General features: G+C 36.3%; 1 protein-coding gene across 1 annotated transcript; it reads right to left on the minus strand.

Annotated features, from left to right (window-relative positions):
• Nucleotides 1-19,254: 19,254 nt before the first annotated feature.
• On the minus strand, nucleotides 19,255-20,155 carry LOC140750937 (ubiquitin carboxyl-terminal hydrolase-like). Its single transcript, XM_073084697.1, has one exon. The coding sequence runs from the start codon at nucleotides 20,016-20,018 to the stop codon at nucleotides 19,338-19,340; it is 681 nt and encodes a 226-aa protein (XP_072940798.1). The 5' UTR covers nucleotides 20,019-20,155; the 3' UTR covers nucleotides 19,255-19,337.
• Between the last annotated feature and the right edge of the window lie 400 nt (nucleotides 20,156-20,555).

Raw genomic sequence — 20,555 nt, forward strand, 5'->3', positions numbered from 1 at the left:
CTTAAATGCGATAAGACACTTTCTACTCGAATAGCCCTATACTGATTTCCTAAATCGTAGGTGTCATGTACAGAAATCCAAATTCCCAGATATCTGTCTGTCACTCGAACCAGGAAACCTCTGCGTCAGGCCGATATGGTGACCGCTTCGCAACACGAGTCGCCAACAGAAAAGAAATATAATATTAGAGAAGTTATGACATCATCCTTTCTTCCTTACATAATAATATCTTACAAACCTACGCCAAACAAAGGGACGTTATACTTATTTGCCGAAAGTGCTATTGAAGTTTCGCCGACTCGAGTACACGAGCACGTACGGCGGCCGTAGGGGTTTTTCTCAAAAAATACACTTAGTTTCGAGAATTGTGCCCATTCATTCGAATCTAGATGCAGACTACGTGTCGGTATGGCACGTGCTTCAAACATTACAAGGAGGCAGTTAAAGATAACGTAGGTTGGAAAATTAAGCTCGAAATAATGTAGGTAGGTATGTTGTAAATCATAACGTGAAATTCCTGTTTTTAAATAATGTAAGTACATAATAAACAGATGGTTAAGACTGCAAAGATTCATCCGAAAGATATACTAAAAGAGATAGTAATATGAAAAAAATTAAAAACCTGCTTATTTACTCGTGCATTAAAAGCAATTTTTTTAGAGATGAATTCAACAAACCTAAACGTATAGGATCTTCTTCGGTTAAGGTATTTTTGCTGTTGTCATCAGCCGTTCATCAGATCAAACTCGTAAATGTTGAAATATAAATGAGTTTAGCAATATTTCCATGGGATAGAGAATTTTATAGCCTTTTATTTACCTAAAAGATAGTAAGCAAATGAAAAGTGGTCACTGCCGTCATGGAAACCTGTAATCAAATCATATAGAAAAGGGGTCCAGTCAGAAACCGATCATAGATGCATAAGGTGTTCCGATGACTAAAGTGCATAGTCTCCTCATATGTAAGTCGGCATCCACGCCCTTTCATCGAAAAAGAAGAACTGCTTCACTCTAGAAATCCTTTAGTTTAAACATTTTAAAGATCTCTTTTATAAAATTCCTCCATTCACATATACTATTCTATACTTAGGAGAAGCGACACATCTGGATTCAATTTTAATAAAAATATCTGCCTGATCTAAATAAGTGGCAATTTTTTTTTTTTTATAATATAGGAGTAGCAGACGAGCATGCAGTCCACCTGATGGTAAGTGGTTACTGCCGCCCATGGAAATCTGTCATCAACCCCAAATAGGATTAGATATTCCTACCTGAGGTCGCCCACAGATGCGCCGCTACGCCTGAGGACTAAGCTGGAACGCCTCGGAAAAGTCTGTCTCCCTTACCACACCCTTCAAAACGGAACACAGCAGCGTCTAACACTGCTGTTAATAGGCGAAAATAGGTGTGGCGGTGGTGTTGCCGGAGTCGAACCACAAAGGGTTCTACCACCTTTAACTAGGTGACTAAAATACTACTTTGTTACTTTTATAAATAAGAACAAACTCCCAGACAAAAAATAATTCGTAAATATGACAAAATCTTGCGTTAATTGCAATGAATTCCGGCCTTTAAATTTTTCAGTTAACTAACAAAACCTCTCATTTCTTACAGCAATTAAAACATATTTGATTTGTTTGAATGCGTCCTTAAAATCGTGAGACCAAACCCACTTACTTATTATTGACATAATTATCAAGAGGTACAGCGAATGAAATTTCCAAGTTTTTGTGATTAATAAATAATTCAAAGACATATCGTGATTTGGAAATGAAAAACATTAATGCTCATTCATGTATCCTAACAACGAGGCTCGGACGCATTGCAAAACATCACATGAAACGCTTTACATTAATAAATCATATGGCAAATGAGTATGACATAAATTACAATGTAATCCATAATTAAATAAAGCATGAATGGACGTCACGAGCAATCCCAATTAGGAGTTCCATCGGGTCATATTGATATACATAATATTTTTAATAAATTAATTACAAAATATGAACAAACGGCGCGGCCGGGCGTACCATTCTGCGCGCGCGCCGCAAAAAGGAGAATGCTGTGGTTAAAAATGTAGTTCAGACAAATACGACCGTGGCGGGAGAAAAACCGGAGTCGTTGAAGCGTCGTATTAACATGGTTAATTAATTTATTAATTAGCATCAATTAATCGTAATACTGCCGCGGAGCGGGCCCTCGCTACGCCCGGATAGTTTTTCCGGCTAAGGTTGGTTTTTAGACGACAATTATCATAATGCATCCATAAATAAAACGCGGATTCTTTCAGTTGCCGACGCAATTTTTTGTTAAACTGATTAAATTTGCGACAAAAACTTTATGTGACCGATACGGTAAATGGGAGCGGGTGTGTTTGATTTCTTTCTGCGAACGCCGTACAATGGGGTGGAATGCTGGATGTTGGTTGGAGCGTTGTGAAAGCGTGCACTTTCTAATCTAAATCCGAATATTTGCGCATGATGGGTCGTCTCGCCTCGGCTCCCGGTCAAGTAGACGTTGATAAATAAACAGCTGTCAATGGATGTCCGAGCGGCGGCGATTTTCGAAAATGGTTCGTGTTCATTAATAACCGGAATGGATTGTGCGTCGCGAGATGTAGCGATACGCTACCTGTGTTCGTGATTAGCCTTAGTGTCCACGGGGAACCGGTATACGATGACAAAAACAAAAAACACTATGTACGAGCACATTCTAGTTTACAATTAGGCAAGTCCTACAAACGTGTACTAAAAACGTTTACAAAATGCGACTTTGTAGATTTCTTCATACTGATTTTAATTTCTTTGTATCCTTTGTTTACCAAGTAACGTTATTTAGCTAAAGATACTTTTTTATACTTAGGATAAAATCCTGACAGCTATCTAGTATAACGGTAATTGTAAAGATTTTAACTACACTACCGTAGTAGTGAAATGCGTTTATTACATAGATACTCAGTTTAGCTGACTTTTTCTTGTTAAAATCATTGTTGTAAAAGTACCTAATTTGACTTGACATAGTACAATATCACAATTGAGATTTTCTAGAAGTTTTCCTTGTTCGAAATGATACTATTTAGCATGCAATTCACTTGACGGTAAGTCACAGGCGTCCATGGACAATGGGCATCTGTAACCAACTCTAATTATGATTAAATTCTTAAGGCTAGCCCCAGATGAGTTCCTCACCTTTGTGGTCAAGTCGGAGCTCCTTTTGTGAGTCTGTCTTATCACACTCTGTAAAGCAAAAATAGCAGCGTATACTATTGTCATAAAACGGGCTATGGAACTGCCAGTTTCGGCCACGGTTGACTCGACAATTTTGAAATTAATTTAGCGTAAAATAACAGCAACAACTTTTAAAACATCAAACGTTTCAAAATCTTAACTATTAACCAAAAAATTTTGTCTATGCAAAGATTATTTAGCATAATATCTAGGTGGTCAATCCGGTTTAATAAAAGGTGAATAATATCTCAATATATTTTTCTATAGATTACCTACGAATAATTGATGTGGAGAGACTAAAAATAAAAAAAAATAGCATAAATACATTCAAACCTTATTTTTCTATCACATATTTTGTTTGTTTGCTGATAGAATCCTTTGTGATTTCGGAGGCACCACCATTACACCTATTTCTGCATAATAACAGCACTGTTAAGCGCTTTATTATGGGCTGAAGGGTGGTATGGGACATATAGCTACTAATTCGAGGATATAGGTACCTACTTACCGGAGACTTTCTAAGTTAATCCTCAAGTAACAACCCGGTTGAGGTCATTAATCTTAATTGTAGTTGTATAGATGGCACTCGACACTTACCAGGTGGATTGCATTCTGCTTTGCTCTTTCTATTTAATAAATAAGTAGAGTGTTTATGCGATTTATATACGGCATTATATATTTAAATATCATTGTTTCCACACAAGCAATAGGCAGAGCGGAATTCATTGTAACGGAATGACAGGATTCCAACAAGGTCGCTGTTTTATTATATTTTTATCGGCGATTAGCATAAACTTGCAGGGCGTACCATTAAGTTTTATTGTGGTATTTTATGTTGAACGTTATAAAAATTGGCGGTTTCTTCCTCTCAATATCTGTACGGCGATTAGGGCTTCAGCGGTGGACTCATTTATGGGTCGTATACTTGGTTTACCGACGTCATTTTAGATAACGGTATTGACGGCTTTTAGATTAGGCTCGCGACCCTCGTAACACGTTCACTGTTACATAAAATTAGCGCCGACATGCTCATCCTCATTAACTTTAACGCAATTAACGATTGGCGGTTGTTAGCTTTTAACTTTCGATTTACTTAACACTCGCAAGTGTTGCTTCTCAGAATTTTAACTTTATTGTTTTAATCAACTCCTGATGAGTTTTAATTGAAATTAAATTATCTTTTTTACTTATAATTTTTTGTGTTATTTTTAATCTAATCACATTGACTGCGTTCTTTTTTTATATTTTACAATATTGAAGTGGCAAACTGGATGCTCCAGGCCACCTGATGGTAAATGGCTACTGCCCATTGGTATCTGTAATAAACCCTAAATAAGTTTAGATCCCTACCTGAGGTCAGCCTCAGATGTGTAGCTACCACTAATAACTAAGTTAAAACGCCTGTCTCCATTACCATCTCCTTCGCGCCCGCTTAGCGCTGTTCTTATTCGACAGAAATAGGTGGTTACGGCGGTACCAAGATCGAATCACAAATAATTCTACCATCCTTAAAACTGTGTAACTTAAGTATCTATATCATAAAGTAACGAGTCATGTTCTTTATTCGAATTTATAAGTCAGAACGAGACAATGGCAAGATATCGCTACGCGAATATAATAGAATCAGAAACACGATGGGTACCATACGTTTTTAATGGGCATATTAATAAAGAGAAAAAAGTTTTGACACGGGACATTCCTCAAATGTCAACCGGGCGGTTATTAGAATGGAATTTAATATGCTGAGTACCGAATGTGAGCTACCGGCGCGTATCAGATTCGGTAGCAATGTTTCCTATCGCGGCCATTACTTTATCATCTCTTATCGATATATTCAAATGTCTCTGATATATCTGTCGATGCTTAAAAATGGTAGGTAGATGTTTTTATAGCTCGCAGCCATCGTATCTTCCTGATCTGTTTGACTAGTTCGGGGATGTCCAAGAAAATACGTTACATGCATCGGATGTTTGGGTGAGATATGGATAGAGCGGGAGAAATTTCTGTTTCATTTACATAATTATTATCAGACGATTAAAATATATTTAGGTTTCCATTTAAACAGATATTTAAATAAATGGATTTATTATAAACTCGTTCATCAGGTGGTTAAAATAGATACGAACAAAATCACGGATTTTCGAAATACTCGTATAAATTATAACCGAAGCTCGTCAACAGATACAAAAAAAAGGAAATTAAAATAGCTTCACAAATACAAAAGAAAATGGTACTAAATTCTTTTTACTTATTTATGTATATTTAGATATGTTTTTGTAACATTATATATTTATATAATAGAGCTACATTGAAAGTTTTTTTTGCTACGATTTATATTGTTGAATAGACAATCATTTATAATAAAAAATGTAGCGTTGCTTTGATTCTCCTAATGTTAATTGATAAATGAAATGGTAGTTTTATGGGTGAGAAGAGGCAGCGGGGTTCCCGTCGACGCTACTGGACGCCTTGTCCCGAAGGATTGATAAACTATTTACTGGAAAAAGATTTGGTAAAATAATCGGTTAAGTGTGAGTCGAACTCGCATGCCGTTCCGTACAAACAATTTTCATTTATTTTTTATTTTTACTAGTTGTTATATCGGTAAAAGAAGTAAATACAATGTGAAAAGAAGTGTCTACCTATTATGGTTAAAAAAAGCCGAAAAATAGCAGTTTCTTGTATGGTCCCCATTTATTTACATTTTTTTTATTATATTTGATTTATTGTTATTTCGGCCACCGTTATGCATACTCTGTAAAAACGTTAATGACTGTTTATTACGGTTCACGAGGTAAGGCCCTGTGACAGAGGGACCGATAGACAGCGGGTACTTAGTAATAGGGTTCCGTTTCTACCCTTTGGGTAGGTACGGAACCCTAAAAAACTTTACGGCGGATGTACCCTAAATTGAAACCTCGATAACTTTTTTCGTTTCAATTCTTAGGATCACTGTACTTTTTACAATAATTTACTTTTACGAAATAAGAATCATAATCCATTTTTAATTGGTTAGTGACATTTTAATGCGCTGTTGTTTATGAAGCAGATAAAATAAATGGACCTAGGTTAACAATGATCGTCCATTACGACAGCTTTCTTTTAACTGTTTAAAATAAGGATTAATATCTGCCACTTTCTAAAGAACATATTGCAATATAGATTACATCTTTGTAGTATTAATTGTTGTTTACTGTTGTATTTAATCGTTTTATATGCGACGTCACCAAAAATGGAAGCATACCGTATGTATGTCGTATCTCTGAGACAATTATTAATATCACGTTATTAAAGGTATAGTTGGAGCCACCTACGTAAAGAGTTCTAAGAATCGGTGAGCGTGCCGTTACGAGCTGGGTCGGCCACCATCACTCATGGCATTTCACTTATAATGATGTTAAAAATGTTACCTAACAGCCGTTCTTGTCCTCCCATTGTACCACTGCTCAATACCCAAACAACAAAAAAAGAGTCGCTCTTAAAAAATGACTCCCAATTTATTTGAAGTATAAATAGGAATGTTGAAAAAATATCGATATATCGATTTTTTTGGTCGACTTTTGATCCGATATATCGATACAAAATATCCAATATCGGAAATTGTAAAAAAATTTTTTTTTTGTTGCAGCAATAAATACTGCTGTGCGATATTTTCTAAATTTTGTAATTTGGCCTATTAAAAAGGAATACTTTGTAAATTTAAATAATGCATATATTGTATAAAAAACCTATTGATATTATTGAATTATGTTAAAACCGCCAAATATTTTGAAAATTTTATGTATTATAAATATACCTATCGATATTTTTTCCTCGATATATTGACACCGATATGGATATTCTAATTTATATCGATACATAGATATATCGATATTATTAATCACTTCCGACATCCCTTGTATAAAAAGTCCCATTTCCCATGACACCAGCCTGGGCGTTCTACGGCGAGCAGAGCGCCATCCTTCTTTATATTTCTCGTCGTTTTTTATTTGAACATTTGACATTTGGGAGTCGGGTCACTTATTAAATTAGCCTTTGTATTTAAATGAACAATTGTAATTATGTATATTGGACTACTGGGTGCCACTGAGGCATGGTACAGGTGTCATCTTTGCGCGTTCGTTTTGTTTTGGGTGGAGATTGGTGATTTGTGACGTCATATAACACACTGCTAAGGATAAGGACAATGAACTGTTTATTTTAATAAAAAGAAATTTAGTATAATATAGTGGAAATGACACACATATACACACAAAATACCATTGAATTATCGTGCATTGAGAGTAAGATTTAAATCTATTTTGAAAGATATGTTTTTCGTTAATATTTTTACAGCGTTTTTAATAACCTTGAGTACATATTTTCGGCCACTATTTCGCATTTTTAATAGGTAATTCATGTTTTATTCATCCGTGATTATTATATAGTGTCAAATAATAATTTAATTGAGTTCTAATGGCTACACGGATGTAATGACCACGTACGTGTCAAGATGGGAATGTGATTCCTCTGATAGTTTTCATGCTGTCACTCTTTCTTTTGCTGTCGTTTTTTGTAGTTAAACTTAATGTTGATTCAATTCCAAGTACCTGGAGTCAATCATGCAACGTTGGCATTCGGTCTGGCTTGACACAACTTCCAACCAGAACACAGCGCCAGTACAAGTATATTTAAGATAGATATATGTTTAGTTAAATATATCAACAGCTATATATAGTGTAAGCTATATAGCAGATATAGCGTGACAAAAAAATTATAAGCATTGTGGTGGTGCCGTCTGTCAAACCACAAAAAGCAAAATAATAATAACTTCACGTTAATCTAACACAGATGCGCCGCTACCCCTGAGAACTAAGTTGGAATCTCTTTAAAAAATATGTCTACCTTACCACACTCTTCAAACCAGAACACAACAGCGCTAAACACTGCTGTTAATAGGCAGAAATAGGTGTGGCGGTGGTGCCGCCAGAGAGAGTTCTACCACCTTTGTTATACTCCAGTTCCCTTAGAAGGCCTATGCATCAGTATTTAAAGGTTTTATAATAAATACATATCAACGATTAATATGAAGTTGACACATGACCAAGAGGCAAAGCTTCCATTGTCTAACCAGTGCCCACTTAAGATCAGATAGACGTACACCCATTTGCTGCTGCTATTGTAGACTAACAAAAAATGTATTGTTCCAAACAACAAACAATCATCTATAGAAATAAATAAAAAATGTCTGTACATTAATTTTAAATATTTGTCATTTATTTTTTTTATTTTGTAGTGATATAGAAGTCGGTTGTATTTTTTGTTATTTTTTTCTTCTATTAAAAGAAAAGGCAATGATAATGTTGAAAAGTCCTACTTGAAGTTGTTGTTCATATATTTTATAGCTTTTAGAATTAAGTTGAAGCTCCTGGTGTATCTGTGATTTACAAACTATTCCTTCAAATACAAATACAATAAATCCTGAGGACTAAGATGCAACGCCTTGCTTACTTGAGCCCCCAGTAGCTTGTAGCTTTTTTATAATATAATAGTAACAGACCATATGGTAAGTGGCTACTGCCACCCATTGACATCAGTAATCAACCCCAGATAGATTAGATTTCTACCTATGGTCGGCTGCAGATGCGCCACTACCTCTGAGGACTAAGCTGTAAGCATTGAAAAAATATGTCTCCCTCACCAAATTCTTCAAACCAGAACACAGCAGCGCTAAACATTGCTGTTATTAGGTAGAAACAGGTGAAGCAGTGGTCCCGCCAGACACGAACCACAAAGGGTTCTACCACCTCCAATCTTGTGGTAATGTGCCTAACACTTAAAACCAGAACCCAGCAGATTTAACTGTTATAAAGAAATGTTAACGGCAGTGGTCTCGTAGAGTCAATCAACTATAAGTTCAACCTTCAAAAACACCATCAAATAGTCTTATAAATAAAACAAAAGGTTGGCCACTGTAGTCGTCCATCACACCACTCATTACGGAACATTATCGGAATGCAGCTATCCGTTTCGGGATTCCACGGGATCGATTGATGCGTATCGCGAGTTGATATATGGATTACTTGCTACCGGGGACTGTAGAACCATGCGTGCTTTGCTAGGCTGAGAAAAAAATAACAGACTCGGCCTGTGGGACTGTGTCCAAAGGAGGTCCTGAATTATAAATACCCCAAGTGTTTTTTGTATTATGTACCTAAATAAATACATCACTTGAGTTCATAGGTACTTTTCGCTACTTACAACTTACAATATCTATCATTTGGTTTAAGAATGTTCTAAATCGCACAATTTGTCCAAACACAATTAGTCTGATAATAACACTTAGATAAGATATTCATATTATGCTTACCTACCTAATTCAAATTCGCAATGTTTACGACATTTACTCTTACATAAGTGCAATATGCGTTTAATGTAATGGTCCAATGAGGCGTAGTCTTACTATTTTTTGGTCCGTGTCGCACATATCGACTGAGAAACAAAATATATTGTGTCTTTTTTCAATGGAAGGCAATTGGGTATACTAATGTTATAAAAATAAGAAAGTTTGGAAATACATAATACCTAATCAAAAGCACTACTAGAGAGCACTACTAGTAGGGACTAATTTAACTAAATTGCCATACTATGTTGACATACAATAGCAGCATGCCCACTTCTCATGTGTGTAATGGGAGCCGACTCCAACTTCTACGGCTACGTCTCCTGCAAAATCTACTGCAGATACCAACACGCACATCCAAGTCTGTTAATTACGTCCTTTCTAGGAAAGACGTCTTAAGCGATGACGATATAAGAGCTGATGATATATTAGTGTTATAAAGAACAAGAAAGTTTGAATGTGCGTCCTATCTAATGAAAAACAGTACTGAATATAGATATAGCCTAACCTAATAAAAACCCTCCCATAAAGAAAACCCTCCCTTACTTCTCGTGGATGTCATAGGAGCTGACTAAGGAATCTCCTAAGTCTACGTCTTCTACGAGGTCTCTGCAAATACCAACACGCACTTCCAAGTGCGTTAACTACATCCTTTCTAGGAAGGATGTCTTAAGCGATGACGATATAAGGGCTTATGAATGTCTGTAGTATACTTATCTTACCACACGCTTCTTTAAACAGGAGAATAAAGAATCAGTTCAAGCCTATTTAAAAATATTTATTTATTTATTTATTTAATTAGAACGGCATATTATTTACCATTTACATTTAATAAGCCTATATAAATATAATTAATGATAAGGATTAAACTAACCATAAATAAATCATATGCATCACGCAATAATTTCACAATATAGCAGACAAATTGTTCAAAGCAAAGTTATACGCGAAATTGTTCTCAGCAAGTTCAATTTTCTTGCAATATTAAACTGGCTATGAAATGTAATTTTGTTTTTTTTTTATACAAAATAAGAATAATATTTGCACAGTAGGTACATAGCTACTAGGTTTGTTCAATAAGTAATGCTTTTCATCTATCATTAAATAAGATCATTACCTATACCTAAGAAATGTATGAAAAATATATTAAAAACATATGTAAAGAAATAATCAGAAATCTTTCACATCCAATTACGATTCCCACTACTTAACCCACGACACTGCCTTCGTCTACGTACTCTGTGACATTCAACCATGACAGTTCATCACTATCTAACAATGTAAAGAGACAAACGTATAACTGATGTCCGACATTAATCCTAATGTACCGATCTACTGGCTAAACGTCGTTTAATCTAAACAAAAATATTTCAATGCACCCAATAAAACTATGGAGGAGAAAAAACCTCGGCTGGAACACTGCTCGTAAGGTATTCGATGAGTATGACTTCTGAGAAGCAATGCCACTGTCATATCACGACGGGTAGGGCTGACAGTGTGGGAAATATACTTGTCGATGTTTGTGGTTTTATTTGTTTAATTAAAATGTACAATGCTTTATTTGTGGATAAATGATTTAGTAGATGTACTATGATAAATGTATTAGCTATAATGAAGCAAGCAAGCAAGCAAGATAGCTTGTTTTTCTCTATAGGTATGTGTATAGAACTCTTAATCTCGAGATGTGTACCTATAACTTATTACAAAGGACATCCCTTTGTAATCAAAAAATATTAAAATTGTTTGATTATTAATTAAAACAGCGCGTAATGTCATCTAGGTACATAAAAGTAAAAAACAATATTTAATAACATTGACGCAGTTAACAACATTATGCAAAGTACATCGTATTAAAATAGTTAAAGTTACATAATTAATATGAATATCCTTCACGACATTTCACGTTTATTATCTTGTATGGACCATTTCAAACTTAAGTGAATATTTATTGCAGAGATACGTCCCGCAAAACTGAGGCAAGTGTCTGCTTATGACATGTAGCGAAACGACAAGCGCTGACAGGCGATCCTTACTTCTGGCGAAATAAAACACGATCGAATATCGATACATCGATACTTTCGCCGCACGTCCGTCACTGCGGCGCAAGCGCAGGCGCACGACAGATGATCAGTCATGGGGCCAGATGCTGCGATAAGCCCGCGGTAGCCACTCATTAATCTACCCACTCCCCACCACCACCACTTTAATAATTAACCGGACAGTTACACATAGGCAGAGATTCGTAGAATCTCGACCGATACTGTTACCATCCGAATTTCATAGCCGCTATAATAGAAACTAGATGTCATACGACTCTTATTTATGTACGGAGACCGGTAAGTCCGAGCTTGTCAGGTGCTTTATCAATTGGATTTTTACATAAACTAATGTCACGTTCTAAATTGTATGTATTTGTAAATCTTTTGAGATCAGATCTCTTTGTATTCGTTTTGTATTGATATCCAAACGGCTTCCGTTCGAGCTAGTCGTCCATTTCACTTTGAGTACGTTTTAATGATTGTCATTATAATAATGAGCGGTAATAAATAGAGCCTATTACTTTTTACATGAAAAACAAACAAGTGGGTTTATGACTATAATTCGCGAGCATCTGTCGCCAATAAAACCTGTTAACAGTAATTTAGTACAACTTTGCACATATCATTTGTGGTGAAGAAAAATGTGCGCGGCGTTCACCGGATCATAATGTACATACATTCAAGGGACATTACGCGACTGGTTTAGACGCTCGTCCGGGCATAAGACGGGGAAGTTAGTGATATTGCGGAGTTTAAGTGGCCTTCTTCATGAGGTGTGCAGTAAACGCCAAAAAGCTGCGATTTTAAGACCGTTCAGTAGCAGTATAACGCGAGCGTCGCACCGGCGTAACTGACGACTTATCAATCAAGTGCTGAGTTTACGAGTACTGCGAGCTTAATGCCTCAGCCGTAAAACTGTGTGTTCCTTCAAGAATACGTTTGTTTAGTACTGTAATTATTGTAAGGGCTGTCGACATGGTTTTGAAACGATTGTTTCTATTGATATATCGTTTTTATGGTATGTAGAATGACTAATACAAAATGAAGAGTATTTTGGTGACTTGTTCATTTTGTTATAATTATGAAATGGATAAAAGTATAATTTGATAAAACGAGCCGTATAGGGCATCGTGGTCTTATGCGTTATAAATATAACGAATTTTCTCAATGCGACTTAAACTCCATACAAATAACAATATGATTAATATTGTATGGCATCAATACCAATTAAATAAAACTTAACCTTTACGTATACGATAATTAATTCATATTTATGAACCGACTGCCTGATATAGTTTCTAATAGACTTTATTAAGTACAGTAGATTTGAATCTTCTTCTTCTTCAGTCCGTTAATATCTACGGCTGGATGTAAGTCTCCTCACCAATCTTCCACAAGTCCCGATCTAAAGTTGTTCTCACCTAGCCTCACAAGTAACGGAAGTTACTCGTACAATGTCATCCGCCCATATGAATCGCTGCCTATATTTCGGTGGCTCGTTAGTGGTCTCGATGCATCTCCGAGCTGGACTTGGAGTATGTATGTCTCAGACTTCCCTAAGTTACGGAAAGAAACCTGGCGAGAAAAAAGAGTTACGAGTTCGCCGACCGGCATAACTTCTCGATGGATTTCATTTCAATATTTTCGGAAATATGGCCACAATGTAGATTCTTACTGTGAGGATATGAGTATAGAAAACATATTTTTATAGTTAATGTAGATTAAAATCGCTCAGTGTGTAAACCGCTTGTATCTTAAGGGAGTTAGCGCTCTGCGGGCGGCCTTATAACCCTTCAGTGTCTATATTCGTTGATTGCTAAATGCTAATCTGTTTAGTACCACTCATAATCAGTACACTTAACTATGTTCATACAATTTTTATAGCGGGTACTAAAATAGAAAATAAACATGGTATTTAACATATGTTAATGTTATGGTCAATGTTAAAGCAAAACTTAAACAAAAATAATTTTCTATTGATTACTAAAGAGATATAAAAATTTATATGTACATCATCATTTAAGCAAAGGAAAGGAGTTACAATTTAATATCAGATATACTGCAAGCCCGTTTAGTACTTCCGTCACATAAAATTAGTTGTTTTGTATGGCTAATCTCGAAAAGTATATCAATTTATAATATGGAATTTAAATAATTCCAGAAATATTAATTTCGTACTTAGGCACTTATTTGTAAGCCTTTAACATCTATTCATTTTAATTGCAGATAATTTAGTTCTTAGATATTTGTAAGATTGTACACTTAGAAAGAAACACAATCCTAAAAAGGTAGCGTTTTAAGATTGTAATTGGCAAAATATTTTCTACAATTAGTGTAAGAATATTATAACATTAAAACTTCTTGCAAAGTCAGCTTTTCTGCCAGAGAAAAAAAGACAGCATCCAAACATACATCCGAGAACAGAAATTTACCTACATTCAACATTTAAATGTCCGAGATTGAACCCGGAACCATCTACCCCCGGTGACCACATCACGCAGGTCATAAAAGCTCCGACAAAACTAATAAAAACGAGCGTATCACGTTTCACGACCTAGTCAAGAATTTGACATAATTCTGAAGTCACCTCACGATTGGTCGCATGCGGTTAATTTATACAAATAAATAAAATTAAAGTGTCTGTCCGTGTTTTCAAAATAACTACCATTTAAAAGCTTATGCTTTAACGATGCCAAGACATAAAAAGCGGTGTTCTAACTTTTTGCTTCTATGTTTATCTATCTGATTATTTACTAATAAATGTTAGAAAATAATAAATAGATTAGATTTAAACGGGATTTCGCCGGATGGATAATACCTATAGACAGATTGGCAACACTACGGCTACAACCACTGCTGGGAGTGCTGAGCCTGAGTCTTAATACACAGCTTCTGGAAAGTATGGTTCCATGGCTATATTTATTTCTAGCGTGAAGCAGTTCTGGCGCTTCGATGGAAAGGTGTGGATGCCCGCTGATTTATACATCAAGCAATCTTTAGACCCCACACAACGTATAGTCTTCAGATAGAATCTGTCTAATATGGAATTAGTTACAGATTCTGATGTCCATGAGCGGCTCCCTTTACCGCCAGGTGCAGTGCAAGCTCGTTTCCTTCTTCAATCTTAAAAATGTACAATTAGCTGTTGCCCTTACATCTTCCGCCCACATTTAACATTACCAAACTTTGTAAATCATTTAATTATTTATTTATTTTTGTACACCTTAAACTAAGGATTAGGACATAAACAAGAAATACAACATTTACGTTTAATTTTAACCCCTAAAACCTAACTTAGGGTCGTAGTACCAAAAAACATCACGGCATACGGGTTAAGGCTTCAAGGGGAAGCGGCCGTATATAACTCTGTAACATAGTGGAATTTTACCGTATACAGTAGATCCCATCGTTACCACTTCTCGGAAGTCGTAAACGGCGGACGGACGCACTGTTTGTTTGTACATCATCCCACTTTCTAAGTTAAGACGCCTGCCCACTAAGCACAGTGTACCTTACCTTTGTTTTGAAATATATTTAATTTACCGGTCTACTCTATATCCCCGTACATGGTTTATTATTATTTAAAGTTTACTTATTTATTCGGAGCGTTTTGAAAAAAATTAAGGAGTGTGTTTTTCCAAACAATTAATTCAAAAATTGACACCAAACGTACAAGGCTCAGTTACCAGGACAGTGCCTCTATCTATGGACTTATATCTATGCAGAAGCATTTTGTAAAATATTAGCAGTACCTATATTAAACCGTTCCGGTTAAATCTAAAAATGTATAGTACTTATTCGCCTATAACAATTATAAATAAGAATCCAAGTGCGACTACGGCGAACTACGATAAACCTTCCGGTAACTGCGGTAATCTTTCATTGTTTTTCGCGGAAACTCTACTGATGCTATATTTGATTCTTGTCTATATGATTAGTCTGCGGCGACTCTATCACACTGATTTAATATAAAAGGGGTAGCCCCTGTGTTTTCGGTTAAAAGAACAAGAACTTAGTTTTCACTTTAGTAATAGGTACTCGTACATATGTTGCCAACATAGGTGGGACCGAAACCAGATAGAACTTAAGTCACTATTAAGACGTTTGCTCTTTTTTGTAGGCTTTCGAAACACGCAGTGCATATCCAACCTTACTGGTACAGTCGGCAACGAAAACCAGCGTCATGTTTTATTCATGAGCACAGTAATGTACATCAACGTAACTCTGACTGTTTTTGCAATGTCGCACGCCTGCAGTATATCATGTGACGAAATTATAGCTTTGTTCCCTTCCTTCCAGTGGACTTATCGCCGCCATTCGCAATCCGAATGATAAATTCGCGAGTAATTGGACAATACGGACGTATTTTCCTTGTTGACTGTCCAATTGGCCGTTTGGAGGTGTTGACTTTTTGTGAAATATTAAGTTGATGTACGAGTATTTTGATTTAATAAGATGTGTATCATTAATTGTTGATTAAAAAACGTGTGTATAAATATGAGTTAATTCTGTGTGCCAGTTTAGGCTTAAAAACTCTATAGTTACCTACTCTAAAATGTTCAATCCTTAAGAATATGTTTTGACTATGAAAAAATCAAGTAGAACCATAAAAGGGTCGTCATTATTATCTAAAACTTCAATAACCAATATAATGAAATAAATATGGTTAAGTTTCTTTCATTGAGGATCGAACCCGGGACACTCTACTTGACCTACAATGAACACTGCCACACATCAATACAAAGCATATTTAAATAATCAACAAAGCCTAAATATTATCGGAACATAATAAGCCATTTAGTGCACATGACATAAATCATGGTATACGCTCCACGGCAAGACTATTTCCATGTCATTAACTGTTGGAGCACCGCTGAATGCCTTATTAATATCGTACTGCGGTCAAAAGTTAATCGGGTTTAAGTCGCTCGCATCGCCCAAGAAGATTCATCACAATCGTCATTATTCACACACAATTATGTAATTTCAATAAATGGAACTTATTGAATAGTGATGAGCGTCGGTAGGCCCGTATGGATCCCCCGCCGGGAACCTTACATCGGCCCATCACTTAGACAATTCATTCCAACCGGAAGTTTCTCTTAACATTCGTAAAACAACAGCCATTGCTGCTTTACTCAACAGTTACTCTTCACATTGTGATACAGAATCAGTAATGTAAAGCGAATGCTAATAAAGTTCATGGTAAGTAGTGTTGTCGAGTAGTAAATCTTCCAATAAGCACTTAGATCCTCATTGTTTAAAATAAATGCATTTTGTTTGAATAAATCGAACTGCTGAGCGGAGGTCGGCGGGCGTTAATGAACTCCAACGTAATAGGTAGTGCTTAACATAGAGCCCTATGGGGTTCCATAAAAATACATTTGCAAATCATTCTCTCTATAATTAAGTAGGTATGAGATAGAAAGTTTGTTGTTGGTGTAGGACTTTCACATTTCTAAAGTAGCTATGGTGAAGACGATGTGTTAACAGTTAAGTTGTAGGTTTATCTACCTATTTAACATTCTAATAAATTAGTAAATAAAAATATTAATATTGCCTAAATCTCAATTATTTTATTAATATAGTATCTAGTATAAATTTCCTTTTCTTTTTGCCTTAAGGTTAACTAGCAGAGAATGGGTACTTAATTCAATTTTTGTCTTTGTACTTTTATGATATGTTTTAAGATGTTTGAAGAATAAATAAAAGTTGTAATAAAGGCCGTTAACATCTACAACCGATCCCAATTAGAATTGCAGTCCTATGTCTGTTAACCGCCACAATTACACTGCCTGCTACATGCACCTAAGCAACTCCTCATATTGGTAGAGCGTATCTGTCCCAATCAGCGCCCCTTGCGGATTGTGTCAGAACTTGGAAAGAGTATGGGCTAATACGTAAACAAATACCAAAACAGTCATATTTGTCGAAACGTAAAAACTCATGGTAAGGGTACTGAGTCCTTAGGAGTAGCAAATAATGCATTTGTGATCGGCTTCAGTTATAACTCCTATTCTATGTGGAATCGGTTACAAGTTAGTCTAACTAGACTATTAAAGCTTACATGTCCATAACCATATACCTAATAGATAAAATTTAATAGGTACCTATAACATTTTTTCCATTGGACACCGGTAGTTGATAAAATGTATATAGATACCTACAAAAGTTGTATAGAGAAATAAAAGTATCTAAAGGTCCTTAAACTAAACGCCTAAGAACTGAAGTAGGTGCTCAAAAGTCATTTATCACTTCGCTAAAGAAAGGTACAATAATAGAGCGCTAAGTGAACTGGCCACACGTTCGTAATTGATTTATAGGCAAATATTAAATCTGTTCTCACCAGGCTCCGCGTGAGTAATGACCGCGTCCAATGCTGTTTGAGGTTTTCTTACATACGACCACTGCTTGATTGACACTCCATTCTCATCTACAATTAATATTAACGCTCCACGATTGAACTTTTGAAACGTTCGATACCTCGAGATAGCTCCAAAGGAATTCCCTCGTTTAACCCCGTATCGATCATCTGTGTACGGCGAGTGTAAAATGTCAACAAAACGTCCAACCTCAACAGCATCACACTTATCAAAACAATACAAAACGGGGGATGTTATCGATAATGATCACGGGCACGACAAGCCTCTAAGTCCATTTTTTGTGGGTTGACATCGCGCTAATAATACTCATGAGAAAAATGCGCTGGACCCCCGTCATCCTCCTTTTGTTTTTAATTTCTACCTCAGTGGCATCGATTTAATTGGGCTCAACTCGAGCGAGCGCACCTTCGTATTTCACCTCGGCTCGCTTCATTTGAATATTTAAAGCATTTCGGGTCCCCGCCGCATTATTTTCTTTATTTACACAAATACAATATTTATATATTTATTTCAGGGCTGGCGTCATTTATTTGGTGACGTGACTTACCGATGTCGCGTCCTTCCCAGTATCGACATAGTTAACGCGGTGAATTCTCTCGCGTTCCATTTAAAACTTTGAGGTTGTTTGTTTGTTTCGTCTTTTTGTGAGGCCGCGTCGCTGCCGCGTGTGGCGAGCTCCGCTCTTCGTTGTTTTCTCGCCAGCCCTTATCTCGGACAAGATTGCTCGTTTTTAAATGAAGTTATATCGTCCCGATTGAACACCGGGCCACGGAGGCGAGGCGAATTTTTAATTAGTTTCCGAAGATAGAGAATTTTAAGGAGGAATGCGGGAGTCGTGTTTCGAGTGTGCGCAGATTTCTTAATTGAGACGTGGATGCATCGGCCGGGCGACGAGAGGCGATTTGTTGAATGTGACGAGATTAATTATGAATTTAGGGCTTAAATCAACGTTCCAGCTCCATTGCACGTTTGCTGCATTAACGACTGTACTGCAAAGGTCGCAATAATGAGCACAGTTCTTGTTTCCGCCGTATTAAAGGATCGCGTGACGCTGCTACGAAACCTTATCACGTCACTCACATGATTATTTCATTACATGACGCTTCTCAAGCTTTTTGCCACATCTTATTTGGCTTTGGTCATTTAACAACATTAATAACAAATTCTATTTATAGTTTAATTGCAGAAATTTAATAGTTACAGTAATATAAATAAGTATAAATACAAATTTAATTGCAACACAAATGACTTTATTATGCGTTTAAATTAATCGACCAGGTAATAATATAGGTAATTATTATAAGTATTTAATCAGTGGACACAAGTGCAATAACGTTGAATCCAATATTTTCAGGTTCTCGTTGCATAAAATCACGACACACCTTCGCAGCATCTCTTAGAAAGTCATCCTGGGTTGTTGGTCCGTGGTTGATGGGGATCGACTTACGTCCGTCGAGTTCAAACAGATTTCCGTCCTTATGAATGAGGGTCACAAAGTGGTTGCTGATCGGTTCATCGCTGTCGACATTTCCAGTAGTCTGTATAAGTTCCCTGTAAGCTTCAAAGATTGCAGTTGAATTCTCGAGCAAGGCTCCTTTGGCGGCAGCGTCGAGACCAGTAGCATCGTTCAAGTAGTTCTTCAGGAGACCGTCATTTAAGTCAATATGATGTGTATTGTTGGCAACACTGTGTACCAGAGCTATGGTACCGCAAACATTGCTAAGAACTTGTCTCAAGTGAAACACATCTTCAGGAGCACTCTGGCCTTTGGTAAGAATCTCGTTTTCTTGCTCATGCCTATATTGTTCGTAGGTTTCCGAAAGAGGAAAAAGGAGAATGAGTGCTAAAACCGGCTGAGGGACCAGGTCCAACGCATCGTCTTCCAAACTCAAAACGTCAACCATACGCCACTTATCCGGAACTCCCAGTTTCTGCAAGAACCTATTCATGATTTCAGGATCAGAATCCATTGCCAGAGTTTCCGCCATTTCGATGAATATGTTCGCTATTTGTTAACTTAACTATTTCACTTTTTCTCAATTATTTTGCTTTCAACAAAAATTTCTTTAACTGTCAATTTTATTATTTTTTGTGCTACAAGAATCAACGAAAGAAGTTTATTTATGGATTGTAAAGAGGTTATAAATAATAATAAAATATTAGGTATAGTGCAATTTAATGGTTTCGTAAGTATGTAGGTACCTACTCCCAACTTATTTCTTAGTGCACTTAAGCTACAATAAAGAAAGAGGGAAGAAGAAAGGCGCTATTACCACACGGCATTCTAGCATGGCAACAGAGATGGACTAGTTGAGCTAATAATGCAATTCTGCTATTTGATGCGGAATATTCGTAGAATGATTATACTTATGTATGGTTGACCCTTCTCAGTTCAGAATCTGCTAGTTTTTATTATTGACTTATCAAGTAGTCCACCTATATTAATATTACGACTGTGTCGCAACAATAGTTGTCAAGTTACTTAACGGCGGTTCTCTCAAGTTAATGAGAGATAATTAAGCCAA

Source organism: Epargyreus clarus, unplaced genomic scaffold, assembly GCF_041222505.1.
Source record: "Epargyreus clarus isolate Ecla_fem2 unplaced genomic scaffold, WU_Ecla_fem_2.2 ptg000021l, whole genome shotgun sequence".
Classification (NCBI taxonomy): Eukaryota; Metazoa; Arthropoda; class Insecta; order Lepidoptera; family Hesperiidae; genus Epargyreus; species Epargyreus clarus.

Bases quoted from the DNA above. Each gene is read 5' to 3' on its own strand.
- LOC140750937 (XM_073084697.1), bottom strand. From the start codon at position 20,018: ATGGCGGAAACTCTGGCAATGGATTCTGATCCTGAAATCATGAATAGG.